The sequence below is a fragment of the Chaetodon auriga genome, chromosome 8 (genome assembly GCF_051107435.1).
Source record: "Chaetodon auriga isolate fChaAug3 chromosome 8, fChaAug3.hap1, whole genome shotgun sequence".
Classification (NCBI taxonomy): Eukaryota; Metazoa; Chordata; class Actinopteri; order Chaetodontiformes; family Chaetodontidae; genus Chaetodon; species Chaetodon auriga.
Window position 1 is genome coordinate 23,239,371 of NC_135081.1, and position 20,501 is coordinate 23,259,871.

The 20,501-nt window shown below is 42.3% G+C and overlaps 2 protein-coding genes across 2 annotated transcripts; both read left to right on the forward strand.

Moving 5' to 3' along the window:
- Window positions 1-3,449: 3,449 nt before the first annotated feature.
- Window positions 3,450-5,625, forward strand: cnr2 (cannabinoid receptor 2). The gene is made up of 2 exons (XM_076737958.1): window positions 3,450-3,519; window positions 3,672-5,625. Exons 1-2 carry the CDS (start codon window positions 3,450-3,452, stop codon window positions 4,760-4,762), a joined length of 1,161 nt encoding a protein of 386 aa, XP_076594073.1. The 3' UTR covers window positions 4,763-5,625.
- A 1,981-nt stretch (window positions 5,626-7,606) lies between these two features.
- akirin1 (akirin 1) lies at window positions 7,607-19,845 on the forward strand. The gene is made up of 5 exons (XM_076738004.1): window positions 7,607-7,973; window positions 15,938-16,084; window positions 18,110-18,238; window positions 19,121-19,192; window positions 19,326-19,845. The coding sequence occupies exons 1-5, from the start codon at window positions 7,769-7,771 to the stop codon at window positions 19,334-19,336; spliced, it is 564 nt and encodes a 187-aa protein (XP_076594119.1). The 5' UTR covers window positions 7,607-7,768; the 3' UTR covers window positions 19,337-19,845.
- The last annotated feature ends 656 nt before the right edge of the window (window positions 19,846-20,501 follow it).

Consider the following 20,501-nt stretch of genomic DNA (forward strand, 5'->3'; position numbering starts at 1 on the left):
CATGGTTGCATAGCAATGCCCCCTATTGTGCTGCAAGTGGTATTACATCCTGACTCACCCAGTAACTGTGGCTTCAGTGAACAGTGGTCAGCAATGTGATGTAAAGGAAAAAAACTCAGTGTTTTCTGTTAATTTGTTTGACTATTGTAAATTCAAGACACGCCATTTAACCCCATTTGAAATGAATGAGCATCTACTGGTAAAACAGAGAAAGTATGAAAGTATGAAAGGGAAAGAGTCAAACAACTGAGGCAGTCAAAAAAAAAAATTTTAACTCCTTATTGTGACACCAAGAAGAAAACAACTTCCTTCCGTTGTCTTCTCTAATGTGCGCAGTGCATAATCTTTAAACTGACAATGCAGACATAATTAAAATGTCCTTTGTTATCTCTTCTCCAGTCCTTCCAATCCACAGAAGGCAAGAAATTAAGCTATTCTTGTAATCCTTCAAGCAACATGCTACAAAAATAGCATAAACCATGTGATCCTACAAGAAAGGGGTGAGTGCGTGCATGTGCGATGCAAGATACTGTCTGTAAAATGAAGATGAGTGGAAAGTAATTAGCAGAAGAGGTGGAAGGAAACACTGTTGCTGCACGACGAGGAATAATTCAGATGTGTTTAGCTACCTTGGCTGGATAAAACATGTCAGATGAGGTTATTAATTTGAGCAAAATTCATTCTTGACCCTGAGAATAGTCATTTGGCCAAATAATCTTAACTCAAGGTACACTTAGCAGTTTATTAATAATTAGAAAAACATTGTCAGGGTTGGAGAACTTAACCATGGAAGGTCACTTGATTTACACTTTTCAAGCAAGTTATAAATAAATGATTAAATGTTGTGTTTTTCTCCTTTTCTATTGACGTGTTTTTCACACGAAGCACCAACACCCTATCACCCTGCTTAAGTGCTCTCCTCCCCTGAGTCCATCCTCACCAAGTCTGCTGCAAAGACATCGCTCAAGAAGGACACCAAGACTCAGAAATGTGTGATTTCTATTAACATATATATTATAGAAATATTTCATCTTGTCCCTTTCACTTCTATTATATACAATCAACCATATAAAAACTGGACTGTCTTTACTTTATTGTCAGTTCCATCAAAGACTCCAGCTGTACTTGGAATACTTCAAAAGAGCATCATTTGGGCTCTTTCATCTCCCTCTATCTGTTTCTCCCTCCCCCTCCCCCTCCCCCTCTCCCTCATGTCATCACCGCCACCCTCCTTATCTTCTCCCCCACTCGCGCACTTTGTCAGCAGTCAGGTCTGTAGGGCTGTGTGGCCATGCTGTGGCTGTTCTGCTGCTGAGAGACAATACGATTCAGATGTCCTGAAACGGAAAACCACTCAGGAGTAAACATAAGGTAAGCTCCTAAAAGGTTATTTCATCATAGGCTTAAAGTCCAGAAAAATACAGTCATACTCTCATTATTTGGATGTAAATTGGCATTATATCTGTGAAAATGTGACATTCAACTGATCTTAGAAGTTTTTTTTGGTTCCTATTCATCTGCAGCCTGTATTCAGTAGGTGTATGTGTGCATTGGATGTGCTACTTTTGACCTATTTTATAACACATTTATTTTCTGCAGCAACTACAAAATGAAAGATTGCAATTTTGTGCTTTTGGCAGAATTGCTTGTGAAATTTTGCAACAATGTGGTAGAGTGCAACAGTGGCTCAAGAGGTTATTGGCACATCATATTTCAGTGTGTCTGTTGCCAGTGATGTGACTAAAATGGATGGCTGCACGCTTTTTGTCGTATATTTATGCGCTGCTGCTGCGATCACAAAGAGGTAATCATTTTTATGAGACCGACTGGTTCTTAAGAGTCAAAACACAGCGCTCTATCAATCAAGATTTTTCACCACGAGGGAGGAAAGAGAAAGCTTGAGGGGGTGTAATATCCACAGTGCATGCACCCATATGGCCCATGGTTGAATTGAAAAATATTGTCCCTCAAGTCAATAAGAGGCTTTGTGGAAAGTAATTTACTTCCACCAATTCTGCCCAAATATATTTTCTATGCTTTCATAAGGCAGTGTCATATTTGTGAAGAAAAACAGAAATAATGGTCTCTGGACACAGAGTAAAGGGGGGGAAATTCAATGAAGGGCACAGTGACCTGACTGGGTGAAAACATCCCCTGTAGTCTACTCCTGAGGATATTAATCACTTATACATGGCATCATATAAGCCTGCTATACCTGCCTTCATCCATTTTAATGTTTTTTAAAATCTAATTTACTCAGTGTTTTTCAGCTACCATGAAAAGCGCTTCTTTTAAGATCACTGTGATTTATTTTACACATCTGGGTCATGTTTTGGCCATAAATACATTCTCTGTGCAAGCAATTATAGGCGACCACTCCTGTTCATCACAGCATTATTTACTTTAATCAAACCCTCTCTCATCAGCCTCCCGCATAGTTTAATCTATTGATTGCATACAGGTGATGCACTCTACAGGAGATTGTCCATGTCTGTGGTGACCTTCACCCACAGGTTTACAGTTTCGTTAAAATACAGTCCCCCTCTAATTCCAAAAGGGGGCAGTCTTCATCCTGTGAACTATAATGATAAGCAGACAACTGCTATGTACATCTCTGCAGGTGAGCTGAATGCACTTAACAGTGAAATAACTGCCTGAGTGAATGAGGAAATACAAATTAAACATTAATTCTCAGGATTAGATCAGTTCATTAAAGCTGGCTGCCACTTTTCAAATCACTTAAATCACAGGGGATGTGTTACAGAGAGTGGTGCACAGACACACATGCAGTCTATCACTCTGGATGCTTACGTATTAATGAGATATGTGCATTTAAACGTTCATATTCAGGAATTCTAAAAGTTTTGGAATACAGCCACAGCTGCTGGTTTACATGTAGCTGAAAGTGAGGTTTCTCCATAGTAAGGACAGATATGAAGCTGTTTGGATTTTGAAATAAGTCTTCGACTAAGGGGTGGTTTATGGCTGCCTTTAAACCACGATCTGCCAGGCCCCTTGCAACTGTCCCTTCAATACCAGCATCTGCAGATACTGTAATGATAATTGTCTGTTTGCCCTGACCTCTAAATGACTTTCTGTCATGACTCACAAATGTTAATGTTCCTTTTAAGCACAAAGTTCAATATTGACCAAGAGAGAAAAAGTCATAGTTCCTACTTTATTTGTTTCTCCACAGGAAGCTGCCCGTCTCATCCAGTTAATGTAAAAAAAACAACCTCAAGGTAAAGGTTTATCAGTATTGTTTTCTTGCTGTACTCTTCGTACTTTTTACAAATTCAAATAACATTCTGAGGAATTCTATGACAGCTTTGCTTTTCTTTTGCTATAAGATTAATTCATTATTTATGCTAATCCATAAAAAATGAACTTTTGCTAAATTGCTTAAGTTATTTCTTACCATCTAGCACCGACATCCAGTAACAGTTGAAATGGAGGAATGGGAGGTTCCCACTTCGTTAGGACCCATGGAAGCCAAAGAGAACGCCTCATCACCAATAGGTACAGTATACAGTCTCGAACATATAAATTGACTTGCTTCTTTAGAAACTGGTAAAATAATGGGGTTTTCAGCAAATTCATTACTGAAGAGAGGATTTATAATGGCGGTTGTAGTTTCAGTCACCAAAATTTGTCCTGCGTTCTTCTCACAGTTAACAGATCTTGTGAGAATCTGGAATGCTACATGGTCCTTACGAAGGCAGAGAAGACAGCCATTGGCTCCATCTGTTTCCTGGCAGGTCCTATCACACTGCTGGAAAATGCTCTTGTGCTGGGAGTGATCGCGGCCACAGCCACCCTGCGGCAACGGCCTTCATATCTGTTCATTGGCAGCCTGGCTCTGGCTGATGTGTTTGCCAGCTGCTTCTTCACCACCAGCTTCCTGGACTTTCACCTCTTTCGCCGCAGTGATGGCCCCACTGCCTACCTCTTTAAATTAGGTGGTGTCACCATGGCCTTCAGCAGCTCAGTAGGGAGTTTACTGCTTACGGCAATGGATCGTTACCTCTGCATCCACCAGGCCTCCAGCTACAAGGTGCTGTTGACCCGCCGGCGAGCCCTGCTAAGCCTGTTAATCCTCTGGAGCGCCACCATCTTCATCTCCTTCCTGCCTCTGATGGGTTGGAGGTGCCTCACAGGGCTTACTCCACCCTGCTCACATCTGTTTCCGTACATCAACAAAGGCTATCTGGCCTGCTGGACCAGCTTCATCCTGGTGGTTCTGGCTCTCATTCTGGGGGCTTACGCTCTCATCCTGTGGAAGGCCCACCGCCATGAGTCTGCCATGTCCAGCCTCCAGGGAGCAGCAGGGACAGGCCATGCCCGCATGAGGATGGATATCCGGCTAGCACGTACCTTTGGCCTGATCCTACTCATACTAGTGGGATGCTGGCTTCCTGCACTCTCCTTCATGTTAGCTGATGTCTCCTTGCTCCTGACCCACACCCAACAGAGGGCCTTCGCCTTCTGCAGCACCCTCTGCCTGGTCAACTCTGCAGTCAACCCACTGCTGTATGCGCTGCGCTGCCGAGAGCTAAGAGTCGCTCTGCTGCAGTTGTTACAGAGGCTGTATGCGATTGGAAGGTGTAAAAAATCCACAGAGGATTTAACCCCAGGGTTACCCTCCGCAGAAGACATCAACTGTACTGCCGTCACTGAGGATGAGATGCCCAGGACCAGAAGCACACGACTGAACTCAGTCTCAGAGGTGGTGGACAAACAGCAGCTGAACATCACAAAATGAGTTGAAATAGCTGTACAGACAGAGAAGTATCTGTATTCATGGCAGCATGCTTAGGATGTAAAAGCAGACATCTTAGAGAACTCCACTGTAGATTAAAAATCATCTCTAAAATACCTATGAGCACAATTCATCAAATTATTAGAGTTGGCAACCTTTTTGATAGAGGCTCCTCTCAGAAAGGCTGTTAAGACAATTAAACAAATTACCATTTACAAATATTTTGTCACCATTACATACAAGTACAGTTAACATGGTATGAATTCCCTTTTGTTCATTTTGTGATGCTGGAGGAAGTACACACAAGAAACAGATTTCAGTGGAAATAAAGCACCTCTAGGCTTTGGTGTAGGCCAGGCAAACGGTTTAGTGTATGTTGGACTGTTTTAAGTGAGATGATGTAATGTGGCCATCTGACCCATAACCTTTGACCTCTGTGCCTCACGTGTCAGTGCTTTAACACTCTCACTCCCATCACACACTGTGTCCTCTGAAGTGAAGTGCTGACTTAACTTTCGGGTTCACCGCGCGGTAGGAAGGTGGATCTGTTGTTCATGTGGTTGTTTATGTTTGAGGGTTTGTCACCGAGCGTGCAGCGACAGAGGACCCTGTGGCTTGCCTATCCTATGTGCACATGAATGCCAGGACTGCACAAAGGCCCCATGCACGGGACGATTTCACACAATGTTCACCACATGAATCCAAGCAGTGTGCCGAGGTTAACGGGACGCATGCCAGGAAGAGAACGGGCGCAGACACTAGAACACTCTTTGCGATAGTCACAACTGGCAGCTGCAGCAAAGCTCAGACTGACATACACTTAAACTCACAGACGCACATAGAGTAACACAACGGAGAATCACAAAAGTCCTACAACACTTGTTGATCTTAGGTTACTGGATACTAGACAGAACACATGTTTCAATCACTATATCAGTTGATTAAAAATAATACTTGACCACACCCTGTTTTGACTCTTTATGTGCTTCCTTTCAAGCAAATTCCATAAGAAAATCTTGCTCATCTGTTAATCATTGTTAAGTGTGAAAATAAGTCAGTAGATTTTTGCAATGATTTGTAAGAGTCACCGTCTCTGTATCAATCTTCTGGGTGAATCTTTGCAGTCAGAGGTCAAATGCTGGATAATGGCTGCCTGTCATGCCAGAAAATGAGTGGGAAAACATTGTCTAGGGTCAAGAGATGATACAGATGATACAGAGTATACTCTAACCAGTTTATCATTGGGTCTGAAAATACAGCCCTGCAAAAACATTCTACCTTCATATCATTAGGATGCTCTGGTTTTTACTGCAACTATTTCTGAGAGGTGTGATAAAACATGTTACACTGTGAAGCGCCATTTGTATTATTTTGTATGCCCCACGTATATGAATGAGTGTAGACTAACAGAAACACCTCTCAGTATAATGCAATATGATTCAATGGCATCACAAATGACAGCCTCCAAGATGACAATGAAGCTGGCAACGGGTGGACCTTGCTCTTCAAAATCCTACATATAACAAGAAACAAATGAAGAAATCAGTAGATGAGAGGAAAATGATGAATTTTTGTCATATTTAATGAAACTCGCTCAGTGGAAAATCTAAAATATGATTGCTTGTTGTCTTTTACCACTGTTATGAAAAAACACTAAAATGCCACTTTAAATTGATATTGCGGAATAATTCCCAGCACTAAAAGCAGAGGTACTGTAGATCAACTATAAATACTCCACAAGGGTACCCTGGCTGTGTGTTCAGTTCTTTCCATAGATTATTTGATGAAAGTAATGAATGCATGAGATTTAGTTTTGTTTGTGTTGAGCTACAGCAATCTGTTATGCATTAAAAAGCCAGGACGTTTCTATAAAAGAGATTTTTAATCCCAGTGAGAACATTATTTTTTCCAGTAGGAGATCCTCAGAGTTCATTTTATCATATCAGTTTATCTGAAGTGCAAGGAAACTACTTGCACGTGAATAAAAACTGTGACAGTCAGATGAGTAATTGAGACTGCAACACATATACTGACACTGATGGATGATTCATTACTGAACAATTCAGCGGGATACTCAAAACAACAGACAACAGCGAGTGCGTGACTGGTAATTGATACATGTGATCCAGGAGAGGTGTGGAGGATGTAGCTGATAAAACAAAGCAAGATAAGATCACAAGTAAACTATCTCAACTTACAGTACAAATGTTTCCATGCAATTTATACAAAACAATTCCTCTTTTCAGTCACAGAGTATAGTGTGATCAAGTTCTCTAACAAAGAGTACCTGCTGGTCAGGTGCTCTACTTCAGGTCATTATCACCACGGGACACTGCATATTGTAAATGGGTGTCTAGCAGGTTAATCAGTAATATATCCACAAGCGAATTTGTTTTGCAGAGGAAGTGTGAAAATAAATTATTAAGCCTATTAGCAGTGGAGAATGAGAACAAAAAAAAAAAAAAAAAAAAAAATCTGCTTTCTACCGGAGGACTTTAAAGTGCAACATCACTCTGGTGTTCATTTTTAATCTACTTGATTTACCTGCCCACCACCACCAGACGTCTCGTGAACCTTCAATTTGAGTTCAACGGAAAGCAATCAACAACAATAGTGGGGTTGGGCGGCAGGAAAACGCAGCCTAAAAACGGCGATAAAGGCAAAATAATCCAAATTAATTCCAGTGTTTATCAAGTATTACACTTTAAAAATACATCTTCATAACACTTATAACTAAGGACGGTGAAGAATATTAAATAATAGGTCGTGAATATTTGACAACCCCCCTCTTTCCTGTAATGGTAGGTTCTGCCATTGTGACGTTTTAAAAATTCAGCAGGCAGGGTCGGCAGTTGGCTTACTACTCAGAGAAGAAAATCCGTTGTTGTGGAGAGGAAGAAAGGCTCAAGAAATTCGAGGAACGTTAGACGCGCAAACCACGAGCGTTAACCCCCCAGTTTTTGCGGGTCGTTTTTCTCCAGCTTATTTTTTCCATTTCGTTTAGCTAACATGGCTTGTGGAGCTACGTTAAAGCGGTCGATGGAGTTTGAGGCCCTCCTCAGTCCCCAGTCTCCCAAGCGGAGAAGGTGCAATCCACTACCGGGGACTCCTAGCACTCCGTCCCCGCAAAGATGCAACCTCCGTCCCCCAGTCGACAGCCCAACGCATTCGATGTCTCCTCCGGCCATCGGAGGTGAACACAGGCTCACCCCAGGTATGAAATTAAGACACATTTGGCGTTTTTTTCCTGCGTTTCAGGGTGGGTGTCATGGGGGAGGGGGTTTGGGTGGAGTGGAATGGATAGCTAGCTAGTTGAGAATCAGAATGGGGGTTGGAGGCTAAGCATTAGCCTGGCTAAGCTAACGTCAAGAAGGGGAGCGTCGTCGCTAAGTTACCGACACAGATCATTTTATCATTACAAATCAGGAGACGCACAAAAGCAGAGGTGGCAGCGTACTCACAGGTATTTATTGGTGCCATCGTGCCAGTTCATCGCATTGTTGCAGAGTTGGCTGAGTTAGCTCCTCTGAACTATGACCATTTGTTAATGAAAATGCTGGATTGAAAGTTCTTTGCATGGTTAAATCAATGTCTAGTTCTAGAATTGGGGAAATTGAATATAGCTATATGACATCAGCGCTGCCTATACAATCCGCCAATATGTGCAATTAAATACTCATTTGAAAACTGATGGGATTAAACAAAATATCCTACTTTAACACTTGGGTGACAATTTAGCCTGTTGGCTCTCCTGAGAAGACAAATGGTAGCAGCAGGCTCATCATAGCTGGCTGTTAATTAGGAGCTTCCCAGATAGTGTTCCTTGGCTTTGGTGCCACAATTGTCTTGCATTGAGGTGGGGGTTACCATTATGCACCACAACCACTTATTTTCCTCTTCAGGCCTAGAGGGCATTGTTCATTTCCTTTATGTCTGCACTTTACGCTTCCATTGACTTGGAAAGCTGAGTTGTGAGCGTTGGACGGGTGTGGGGCGCAAAAGTGGACACCAGATAATTGCCTAGATGTCTCCACTGTGATCCAGTGAGGCTTATTGTATGTGCCAGCCACCGAGATCGGGCACATGATAGCAGTGAGGCCTAATCCTTGTGCTTTTTGAATTCTAATTTAAAAAATGCTGGACGTCCTTGAATTTATTTGATTGCTGTGAAATGTGAGAGGATTACAAGATAGAGGCAGCTGTTACTACCTGTGCTAAGCCATGCTGTTAACTCCTAGATTGTCACTGTATGCAGGCCAGTGACTAGAAAATCCATTGTCTATAGCACTGTCATACCATGTCTTAAAGGGTTACTTATGATGCTCGTTAGCCCTCTTGTTGCTCTGAACCGTATCACATTCCATACCACCAAGTATTGACAGTTCCAGTCGCAGTGAAGAAATGAGGACTGCATGGACGCATTCCTCATAACCAGTTTTTATCGGCAAGGAACTGCTAGGTGAAAAAGAGCTCTGATTTTTGGAGTGATCCATCCTTCATGTGTGTTGAGCTGCTTGTTCCCTCCATTGAACGGGTTAAACCCAAAGCAGTTATTTCTTTCTGTTTGAATGGCTTATGTTGTTAATTTCTTTCCATAACAATCAGCTAAGAGGGGGGCAAATGATATGTCGCTGCTGCACGTCTGTTAGATCGGCGTCCCCCCTGAGTTCTGTGTTTTTTTTCCCTGTGGATTTCAGTTGGTGTTTTTCATGGAATATTTACCTGCAGAGGAAGTGAATGATTTGTGTTACCTGAAAAATGAAAGTGTAGTGCAGCGAAGAAGAAGAGCCCACATAGCCTGAAATCACACAAAAGGCAACACATGGAGTTCCTGTTTTTGCTCTACTGAGAAAAAAAACATTAGGTTGTTTATGGAGAAAGCCAGGGAAGTTTTCAAGAGAGCATTAACATGCACACAAATGTCATCACAGCTGGCTTCCTGAGAAATACGTTCATTTCTGCTTCTGCTGAACTGTGTAACCCTCATCCTCGTTAACCAAAACATTGATAGTGATGTAGAGATGTTTTGTTTCTAAGAAGGCATGGGGCAGTTTCTTGTAGCAGTTTCAGATGCCTGGAAGTGAAGGCACATTTTCTTGTCCACCACTCAAAAATCAGAGTAAAAATCTACACTGGCGAACAAAATAAATGAGGTTAGTTGCCAATGTTAGGTTGCAGAAATAGGCCTATTTCACTATAATACCATCACTACAACTCATAAATTGATTGACCTTTTTTTTTTTTTTTTTGCACTGGCTCTGCACACTGGTGGTGGCATACAGCGTATAACCATCAAGAACTGTACTGCAATTCTTTGATTGATCCTCACTGTCCACTGTCGCTATAGTTACGCACACCATATTACTTTCGGTATTACTTTATTGCTCCCACCATTTATGCAGTCTGACTTATTTGACCTTAGAGAGTGATATTCACAGTGCAGCTATGTTTATGGTACTACACCAAATGAATCATCAATATCCGTTTTTTTCCTCGTTGTCTGGTCTCACGTTCCTTATCTAGCCTGAGCTGAATGTCAGGAATCCAGCAGGCCTCTTGTGCGTTGCATGTCTTTCATAATGTGCCTGCCTAGCTGAATTACAGCACAGCAGCTGGAAGGGTGAAGTTATGTAGATTTGTCTGTCGCAGTCGTGAGGTCCGGGTACAAGGTAGTATACTCACCTTCACCCAGAAAGAGGCCCCTCCTGGGACTGGTGCTGCAAGCCCGCCTTTCTGCTGCTGTGGTCTGCCAAGTGAAAGCAGTTTTGTATTTAGTGAAAGGTCAGCTGTCATCCCTCCCACCATCTCTGCCCACACAGGCTTTCCAGCTAGTCAGGTTTGCTTGTGGTGAGCCAGGCTGTGTGTGCAGGCGAGGCACAGGGATCTGACACTTCCGTGGTATCTTCAGGTAATTACTTAACAATGTAGATAGGATCAGCCACCCTCCTCTCCTTTGCCTCCCTCTTTGTGTTGCTAGTCCAGGCTTGTGCTTTGGTAAAATTCCAAGTTGGTACAGATGAGGCTGGTGTTTTCCTGGAACATGTTACCTAAAAGTCTGGCAGGTCATAGTTCAGGCCTAAAACATGGGTCAGGCTGCAAGACTTGCAAGACGAGTATCTTGTCTAAACTCAGGCTGCGGTCTCATCAGGAAGTTATTGGTGACAGTGGATTTTGTACATGAATATTAAAAAGAAATCACATTCCACTAATTAAAAGTGAGAAATGCTGAGAAATCTGTTTAGGTAATTTCTCTTGGCAATAGCTAGATGATACCAGTCCAACTTTGTTCCTCCTGAGACTGAGTACCCAACTATCACCAGTGTGTCTTTCCATATTTAAAATCCATATGCCTCGCTGTTTGTCAGGACATTAGTCCCACCAGATTTGATTAGACAAAATCAAACATGTCTGGAATTAATTTACTCTTCAGGAACTATCTTTTTGATAGTCATTTAGTGGTATGTAGTTGCTGTTGGGGCCGGGCGATATAGCAGGAAATATGATCATGATCATTTTTGTTGTTGATGTTGATCAATATTGCTATTTATCATGATATGTAATTTGATACTTGTATGTATAACTTGTGAACATTGAACTGAGGACACTGGCTTGGTTTAGTTGTTTCATGTATTGGTTGGCACCGACTGATGGCATATTTTTTCGACATATCTGTGCTTCGTCTCTTTTGAGATATGTCAGCCACTTAAATCTAAGTGTTGTGTTCCCTTTTTTGTCAAGTTTCCTCAGCTTTGGAGGATAGTAAGAGCTCACTTTGACCGTCATTTTGTGCCCCTCGGTTCCACTCATTTTTCCTCTTTTCCAGAGGACTTCAACTTTCACATCCACTTTCTCCACTGGCAGCTTAGATAATGCTGTGCTGTTGGGCACGTCCATTGGTGAGCCAAAAAACTGCAGATTGACTGGCTACTGTGTTTATTTCTGCTGTTTGATAGGCTGTTCGATCTATCCATATCAAGCAAAAACTGTCCGAAGTTTGTCATATTTTCTGACAAATGTTATCACGATCCTGAATTAAGGTTGTTTTATGGTACAGCCCTAGTTTCTTTTTACAATTTCTGCTGTTTTTAAAGCTGCAAATAAATATTGTTTTTTCCATTAGTCGATTAGTTTTTTGGTCTTTAAATGTCAAAAAATTGTGAAAAACGTCTACCAGTGTGTTCCAAAGCCCAAGATGATGGTCTCAAATGTCCACAACCAGAAGATACTCATGCTGTAAACAGAACCAGAAAATATTATCATTGAATGTGCTGGAATGATATAATTTAGACTTTTTATCCTTAAAAATTCAAATTAATTGTCCAAATAGTTGTTGATTTGATAGTTGACAGCTAATCAAATAACCGTTGCAGTTCTAGCTGTTTTCCACTAATAGTCGTTACTCTTAAATTCCTTAACACTGAAGGGCAACTTGAACTGACCCATAATACATCACAGGCTGCTTCCTGGCAGTTGGGACATTCGAAGACCCACCTCCGCCCCCAATCCTTTAGTGGTGGAGGGTGAAATGAAATGAGTCAGCTTTGTTTTCTCTTCACCACCATGTCCAATCTATCCAGCTGATCTCCCTTTCGTATTCACTATTTGGCCTGTGCCTAAGCCTTTTAGCCGAGGCTTTCTCCACTGTGTTCCCCTGGCTCCCGGAAGTCTCTGTGATTGATTGCTTGGCCTGGTTGCGGCAGGGTCATTGTTGCCAAGCAACACCCATAGTTGAGCTACTAGTAGTTGGCAGAGCTGGAAGTGACGGGCAGCAGGAGAGATTTTTCACTTGTCAGTCAGAGGTACCCAGGAGTAGTGATCCGCCAGCAACGCATGTCCAACATGGAATTTGAAGAAATGTGAATTTACTGCATTCAGTTTTAATGAATGCAGTGTCAACAGGGGATCTACATTTAACCAATTAGACACATTCATATCACACTGCCGTCATATTTTAATACCTGTCAGCATTCAGACTTACATACGGGTGAATACTAAATAATACTCAGATTGCACAGAAACAGTAGTAGTAGTGTAGTTAGTTTTGGTTTTAGTTGTCTCTGGAGCTCGCGTCTTGCTCTCTCTTGCTCGTAGTCTTTGTTTAAACAACAATCAGGTTTGTAATACAGGGTTTCCCCCAGGAAATTGGAAAGCGGAGGTGGTAAGATCTGCACCCACACCCCACCCCTCAAAAATGTAACAAAACAAGACTTACAAAATGAAAGTGAAGAGACACACTGCCTGTGTCTCCTGCACACAAAAAATCCCCCCCTGCTACTTGAAACTTGATGCAATTTACATGGACCAATAGAATATGAGCCCCGTTGGTCAGCATCTAATGTGTTGTCTGTCAGGTAAAATGATATTTCATTTTGTGATTATCAGACTTCAAATTGATCTCTGAGTGTTGTTTGCTTGCATGGTGAATTTTTTCTCTTAATCTCACCTGATTGTGACTGTGTCCCATCTTGGAAAAACTTTTTTTTTCTTCCCAGCTAATGCAACGTGCTGCTCTGCCAAATTAGTCTCTTAGCTAATGACTTCAATTCTCAAAATCAGAACAATACACAATTATTAAAACACTGAAAGGTGCAGCTGGAGCTTCAACCATTTTTTTGAGTAGTTTTTTCATGAATTTGACTATTTTTCCAACTGGTTGTTTAGTCTATATCACGTCATAATACAGTGAGAAATTCACACAGTTTTCTCCATGTTGTTTGCTTTGCCAGATCTACATTCAAACACCTAAAAATATTTCATGTACAATGTCACAAAACTAACACAGACTTGAGACCTCCTCAATTATTCATTGTAAGATTTATTGTAGATCAGTTCTTCTGTCAATCTACTACTTGTTTCAGTCCTAGTTGCAGCCTCTTTGTGGTATGGGAATGACGCTCTCTCTGCAGTGACATGGCTTTATTAAGAGTGAAAAGCACAGTGGTAGCTAAACAAACAGGGCCTGTCAGATTAGGGTCCTCTATTGTTAATGCTTGAAGGTTTGAGAGGCCACATACAGCAGGAGGAGGGCTCTCCGTGAAGGCACCAGTTCAGAAATGCACAACTGTGCATAGCATGGCTTTCTTAAAATGGCTGTGTAGAGAAGATCCTGCTTTCCCCACCGTCCAAACAAGCTTACTGACGAGAAGGCCGGAGCGGCAGCATGGCCTCTAACTCCCTCCCCACCCAAGATAAATGAGGCACAGCTCCACAGATAGAGCTGCAACATGCACAGAGACCTCACTCTCAGTATGAATAGAGCGAGATAATGTCCCTCTTCTGCATTTGGTTATCAGTTCTGGTTGAGGCCATGGTGTTTCCCTCTTGTTTTTCCCAGGTTTTTTTTTTTTTAACATTATCCTTCTTTATAATTAGATATGTATGTGTGCTGGCGGTGACCCATGTTTACGCTGTTGTGACGCTGGACGGCAGGGCAGCACATGGTTCATCCTAAGGAGGAAACATTGGAGATAAGGGGCTAGCCACTGTGCTGGAACCACATTTTCCTGACCCGATATTGCTTTATGTGCACCTAGATTACCTTTGTTTTATGTAAGTCCATGCCTGTGATTTCACATCTTACATTATTTCCTTGAAATAATGACTTGTTTGGTCTGTAAAACATAAAATAGTCAAAAATGTTGCAAATCTCAATAGCCCAGAATACAAGGTAACATCACGAGTGTCTTGTTTTGTCCAACCATCCCAAAATGTGAAATGTATTATTATGTAAAACCAAGAAAAGCAACAAATATTCACAGTTGAATTCTTGACCTATCAAATGTTTGTTGTTTTTGGCCTGAAAAATGTATTCTTCCTTTTTTGGGTGCACATAAGTGTACGGAAAACCGTGACCTCTTTGTAGACTGCAGAGATAATGGCATCTCAGTAATGCAAGAAAAAAACAAATTTATGACACTGTCAGGACACACATACTGTATTTGCTTTATGTTGGTCTACACTTAAAGCGAAAACATTTAGTGTGTTATCACAGCCACATGCTTACAATCAAAAACGGGTGATTGTTGCAGTGTGCAAAGAGCAACATTTTCTGAGCCTCACTCACTGCCACCACCATACCAAGACCTGATATTGATTAACAGCCATGTAGTTGTGGTGCTTTTTACATGTGGGCCTGGATGACAGTTTCTGGGTTTCAGCTTGGGTAGATTAAATGATCGTGACAGCGAGAATGTATCCAGACAACGCAGGAAGTTTGGAAAGAAAAGCCCTTCAGTCACATCCCTGGATGAACAACAAGTAATGCCCTGTTTTACATCGCCTGTATCGTCAGTGTGGCACAAATCCATTTATTTTGTACATCCTCAAAAACCCCAAGCATCCATACAACCACTACACAGGACCTTGAAGAACGAAAGACTTTGTTAGAGCCCAGTAAAGAGCACTGATTTATGTTGCAGCCCTAACGTAAGCCTTTTCACCAGCTGTAGCTCAGCATGATGCAGACGTCATGAAAAGCTTTGGAAGAGAAGTGAAAGTGATACAGTCACAGGATCAGAAAGTGTGTCTTAAGTCAGCTGTGTGTGTGTGTGTGTGTGTGTGTGTGTGTGTGTGTGTGTGTGTGTGTGTGTGTCAGAGAACTAGTTGGTATTTTACTAATGTCAGTCTTTCTTACCTCTGCTTCCGTCAGTGGGTGTTTTTTCTTCTTAATTATTTTTTTCTGGAGCCTTGTCAGATGAGAGCTGGCACAGAGATGTAGTTTATCTACACCTTCCTGTGCTACTCCCTGTTCATGTGTTAATGCTGGCTTACGTTCAGCATTGTATGAATGTGGCTGCAGCGGGCGTATTATTGAAAGAACACATATTAAAGTTCAACTCACTGAATATATTATGTTTTTTGGCATTATGGGACAACTGCTGTTTGAAAGATTGAGTTCCTTTTAATGATCAAAATACAGACTTAAACAGAGCACATTATACTTCAACAATGCTTGCTGAAGCTACGACATGGAAAAAGAGAAATCGGGAATGCGTTTGCTGTGCAGTCCTTCGGGAGCACCCCTCATAACCACCAAGCAGTTGAAAAATGTTTCCTGTAGAAAGCAACCAGGGTCAAAGTTGCATCTCCATGTACCATCCCTGTGTGTAACGCCATTTTTGGGTGTTTTCTGTGCTGGTTCTAACAGCTTTTGTGCTTGTTTCTGTTTGCTCCCTACAGAGCAGATCTTCCAGAACCTCCGTCAGGAGTACAGCCGGATCCAGAGGCGGCGGCAGCTGGAAGGGGCCTTCAACCAGACCGAGGCCTGTAGCTCCAGTGATGCCCCCAGCCCCAGTTCCTCCCTCAACGCTCCCAGCTCCCCACCAGGTAGGAGATTTTAATGTTGGCTGTGCATGCACATATTGTTGTTTATGGGTTTTAACCTGGAGAACTTGTCTTCTAGCCATGCACAGCTCTGATGTGGGCACAGCATGATTTTCCCCATTTGAACCACATGTATGTCTGTATGTGTTCTATAAGGGCAGCTGTTGATGTATCACAGCCTGACTGTCCAGTTATAGAACACCCTATCTTTAGCTGTTGAAGGCAGTGTGCCATAACATAAGTGTTGTTAAGCTGAGTGGTCGTTGAAATCGGTTGGGGCTTTTGTGAGAGCTGTAGGAGCGTATTGTACTTCTGCAGGTACAAATTTAAAGAACATGTCTGTTTTGTTCTGGTTAACAAGTTCTACAACAGGAAGTGTCGAGACAGGCAACTCGGACTTCAAAACCATCATGAATCACATCTTTGTAAGCCATGTTTAGGCCTGTGCAGTCACCCCTACATCAGTTACCAACGATAAGGTCATTCATTGTGCAAGGCCTGCCAAAAGACCCTTGGCTGGACCTGCATGACTAACTCAAGTCTCAAGAGGCAGGCTTCTACTGCTCATCAGAACAACCACAAGGGCAGAGGGATTGTGATTCCAGATGTGACTTTGGGGAAGATTTGTAGTTGTTTGTGCCAAATCCAACCCCCTCCTGTAATGGAGATGTCTTTCTCATGCGAGTTCAGTTCATCCCTCTTAAAAAGTGTGTTTTTATCGTCGTCTTCCCAGAACCATGTTTTGTGTGTAATGGATGCGTTTTAGACAGAACTTCAAATAAGCAGTCATTTCCTGCTTCATCACACCTGAAATGCTAACAAATCAAGTTCCTATGATGTGCAAAAGGGTCAATACTAAGTTTGTTACCAGTGCTCAGACAATGGACGCTACAATTATAAACTCAGCGTCTGCCCGATGCAGCAGAGTCACACGAGTCTGAAAGTGCCTATTTGGCAGTATTTTGGATTTAAACTCTGCTAATTGGGAACCAATAACATTAATGAGGCAATCTGTAAACTTTATCTGATGACGATGGCAGCACCTGGAGACAACACCTCTAATCTATACACACACACACACACACACACACACACACAAACACACACACACCTTCACGCGGTGAATATCTTTTCTCTTTTGTGGGAGAACCGTGGCATCCTGAGATGATCCGGTCTTTTCATGGTGAACCAGTTAATAAATCCAGATGTCATGTGGATAAAAGTCAAAATCACAGAAGATTAAACCCAGAAAAGCAGATTGTAATTGATTTCTTGGTGGTTGACAGATTCATCCTCAGAGCAAACAATGTTTTTTTCTTTTCAAAATGGAAAAATGAAGTTATATTCTGACAAAACATGCAAAGGTCAATCTCTTGTGTGTAGATTGTGGTGGTTTGTTTCAGTCCATCTCTTGCTAACACATGAGCATACATACTGGGTCATCCATATTGACAGATGGTTCATTTGCCTTTTGCTTCTGCTCCTCTTTGGAAACATATTTGTGCTGCAGCAATAGTGTTGCAGTTTGATGCGTTAAGCACAATTTGGCAGTTAGGTTGCGAGATGTAATCCAAGCCCCGGGCCATTGAGCTCCGGTGTTTTTCCCTCTCACTCTGCAGGACGGTCTCATAGATCACACTGACTGCACTGCTACTAACCCGGCCTCTTTCTGTCTCTGAGATGGCCGTTAAACCTTCCTGCTCAGCCATCCTCGCCTGTGATTTACAAACATTTTAGTCTCATAGCAGACCTCAAAGACCACTGGGGAAAGAATCAGCTAGCTAAAGCTGGCTCCAGTCGCACTGAGACAGAGACGTGAGATTGGACTCAAGAAAGGGCCCACATTAGTGCTGCATGACCCAGCTGGCTGGCAGAGGTGAGGGACGACTGGGAGCAACGCTGTAAATTTGCACCTGGTCGAGCACCTATTTCTGGAGAGAGGGCGTTTCAGTCCTGGTGACTTATCGCTGCGCCACAGATGGGAATGATTCAGCCTTTTCATAGCTGGTGTGATTTTGTGTTTCTCAGGTGCCTCAAGGAAGGACCAGCCGTCGTTTACACTGAAGCAGGTGAGCTACCTGTGTGAGCGGCTGCTTAAAGACCACGAGGAGAAGATCCGGGAGGAGTACGAACAGATCCTTAACACAAAACTCGCAGGTAATAAACATTCCTCTTCGGATATCAGCAAAGACTGTAGAAGCACAGGACTGTAATGTCTGCACTGACCGTTCATCTGGACCGCGCTCTCGACAGTCTGGCAGTGAAGCAGAGTAAAAGCGTCTCTGTGTAATGAGAAACATCCTTTATGAATATCTTTTAATATCATACCTGATAACGTCTGCAGTGCTGGCATCCATCGTGCATCTTTATGGCACTTGTTCCCTGCCTGTTTACAGGTGCTGTTAAGATAATATGATTTTGTTTTGCAGAGTCTGTTCACATGAAGTCTGTTAAATTCAAAAGTGCATCTGCCTCTCTTCGTTTTGGCCCTCCATGCCCACCATGCTGGCATTTTCCTCACCCAAAAACCACAAATTTTCCAGTCTACAAAGTGTAAAATGCTGGCTGAGCGTTTTTGTGTTAGACTGGGAAAATGTAGGTTTCGCAAAGCAGTGACGTCAGCCTGCCCAGTCGCTTTGTCTTCAAGCTTTTTCTGCGATCACTTACCGTAGAGGTTAATATGTCCCACCACACCGCACAGCTGTTGTCTTTAAGCTGTGTTTATGTGGACTGTGTCAGCGCAGCAGCTTGGGAATGTTCTGCTGGTTAACAGGAAATATTTATGAGCTGCGATCGTTCTGTTTTCTGACATCGGAAACCAGAAACAGTGAAAATGAAACCAACTATATCATGAGTTTGGCTGCATTCAAAACACAGCGCAGGTGATCACATAGAGCAGGAGGAGGCTGAACGGAGGCTTAATAAGCTGAGAGTCCACCGCCTCACCAGATGTTGACTGATACACACAGTTTCAGTGTTTGCTGGCTGAAAAGACGACGAGCAGCACACACCCTCACTCTCATCCTCTTCTCTTTCCAGAACAATATGAATCTTTTGTGAAATTCACACAAGACCAGATCATGCGAAGATACGGCGCCCGGCCTGCTAGTTGTAAGTATTTGAAATCCTTTTTCTTTAAGACAAAACCTCAAACATTTCTTTTCTCACAGTTAGAAATGGTGACTTGATGGCTGCCATGTCTGACCCAGCGCTCATCTACAGTATCAACCTCTGTGCGTTTCAGATGTCTCCTGAACTCACGTCGATGAGATCTCAGCTTCCTCTCACAAGATGGCTGCTCTTCTACTGCCCCCTTCCACTCGATTTTCATTTTATTTACCCCTTCCCCCCCCTCCATCTCAAACTGTTTGGGTGCCATGGTTTATCCTCTTTTTAATCCAAAAGTTGATTTCTTACTTTGAAACTATCGCTGCTGGCCAAAAGTTAGAAGAACCTCAAAGATAAAAACGATGTATGAAGCCCACCCTTTTTTGCCCTTTTTCTTGTTGATATACTCTTTCTGGAAATCCTGACTAAAGCAGATATGTGTCAAATCTCTTGCCGGCGCTGTAGAAAAAGCTTATTGGCTCATGTGATCATTATGTATAACCTTCCAGCAGCTGTATTTAAAGGCTCCCGCTTCTCACTTTGTCCCAATTTTCTTGCCCCCCCACCCCACCCCACCCCACCCCTCCCTCCTCACAGCTCTTTACCTGAGAATGTGGATTTTTCTCCCTTTTGAAAAAAATAAAAGTTCTGTGATTAAAATCTCTTGTCTGGGATGTTTTTTCTTGATGCTTTTAACAACATGGGCACATGACAGCCTCTTAAGGTCAGTGCGTAGTGGTGCTTCTGGGGCTTTCAGCCGTATCACATGATCCTCTCAGCGGATGAAGTTTGTCCAGCTGTTGTCATGGACTTGAAGTTTAAATTTCCATTCCCCCGACCACCTGAAGGACTTCTCGTTAGTTTAAAGGTTGAGATTAAAAGTTTATTCTTGATCAAGCAAATTTTCATTTTCTGACATTTTATGCACAGAATTAATGGAGATAATGAACAGATTTTTTTTTTTTTTTTTTTTTTTTTGCAGGCCTAGTCTTTCTAGAAGGTCCATGTGTTAATAGTTATGGGTGATAATTATTTTGAGAAAAAAAGTTTTCTTAAGGAATCCTGGCCCAGTGTCATCATTATATTACTTTTTTTTTTCTTCTGCATACTCGGCCTATATTTATATATTTTTCCTACTGTTCCATATAAACTGCTCAAAACAATTAAGGGAAGATTTAATCATCACAACATGACACCAAGTCAGTTAAACTTCTGACATATCAATCTGTCCATTTAGGAAGCACAAGTGATTGGGACTCAGTGACACCTGCTTTGGTGCAAATGAAAGTGACAACAGGTGTGATGGAGAGGC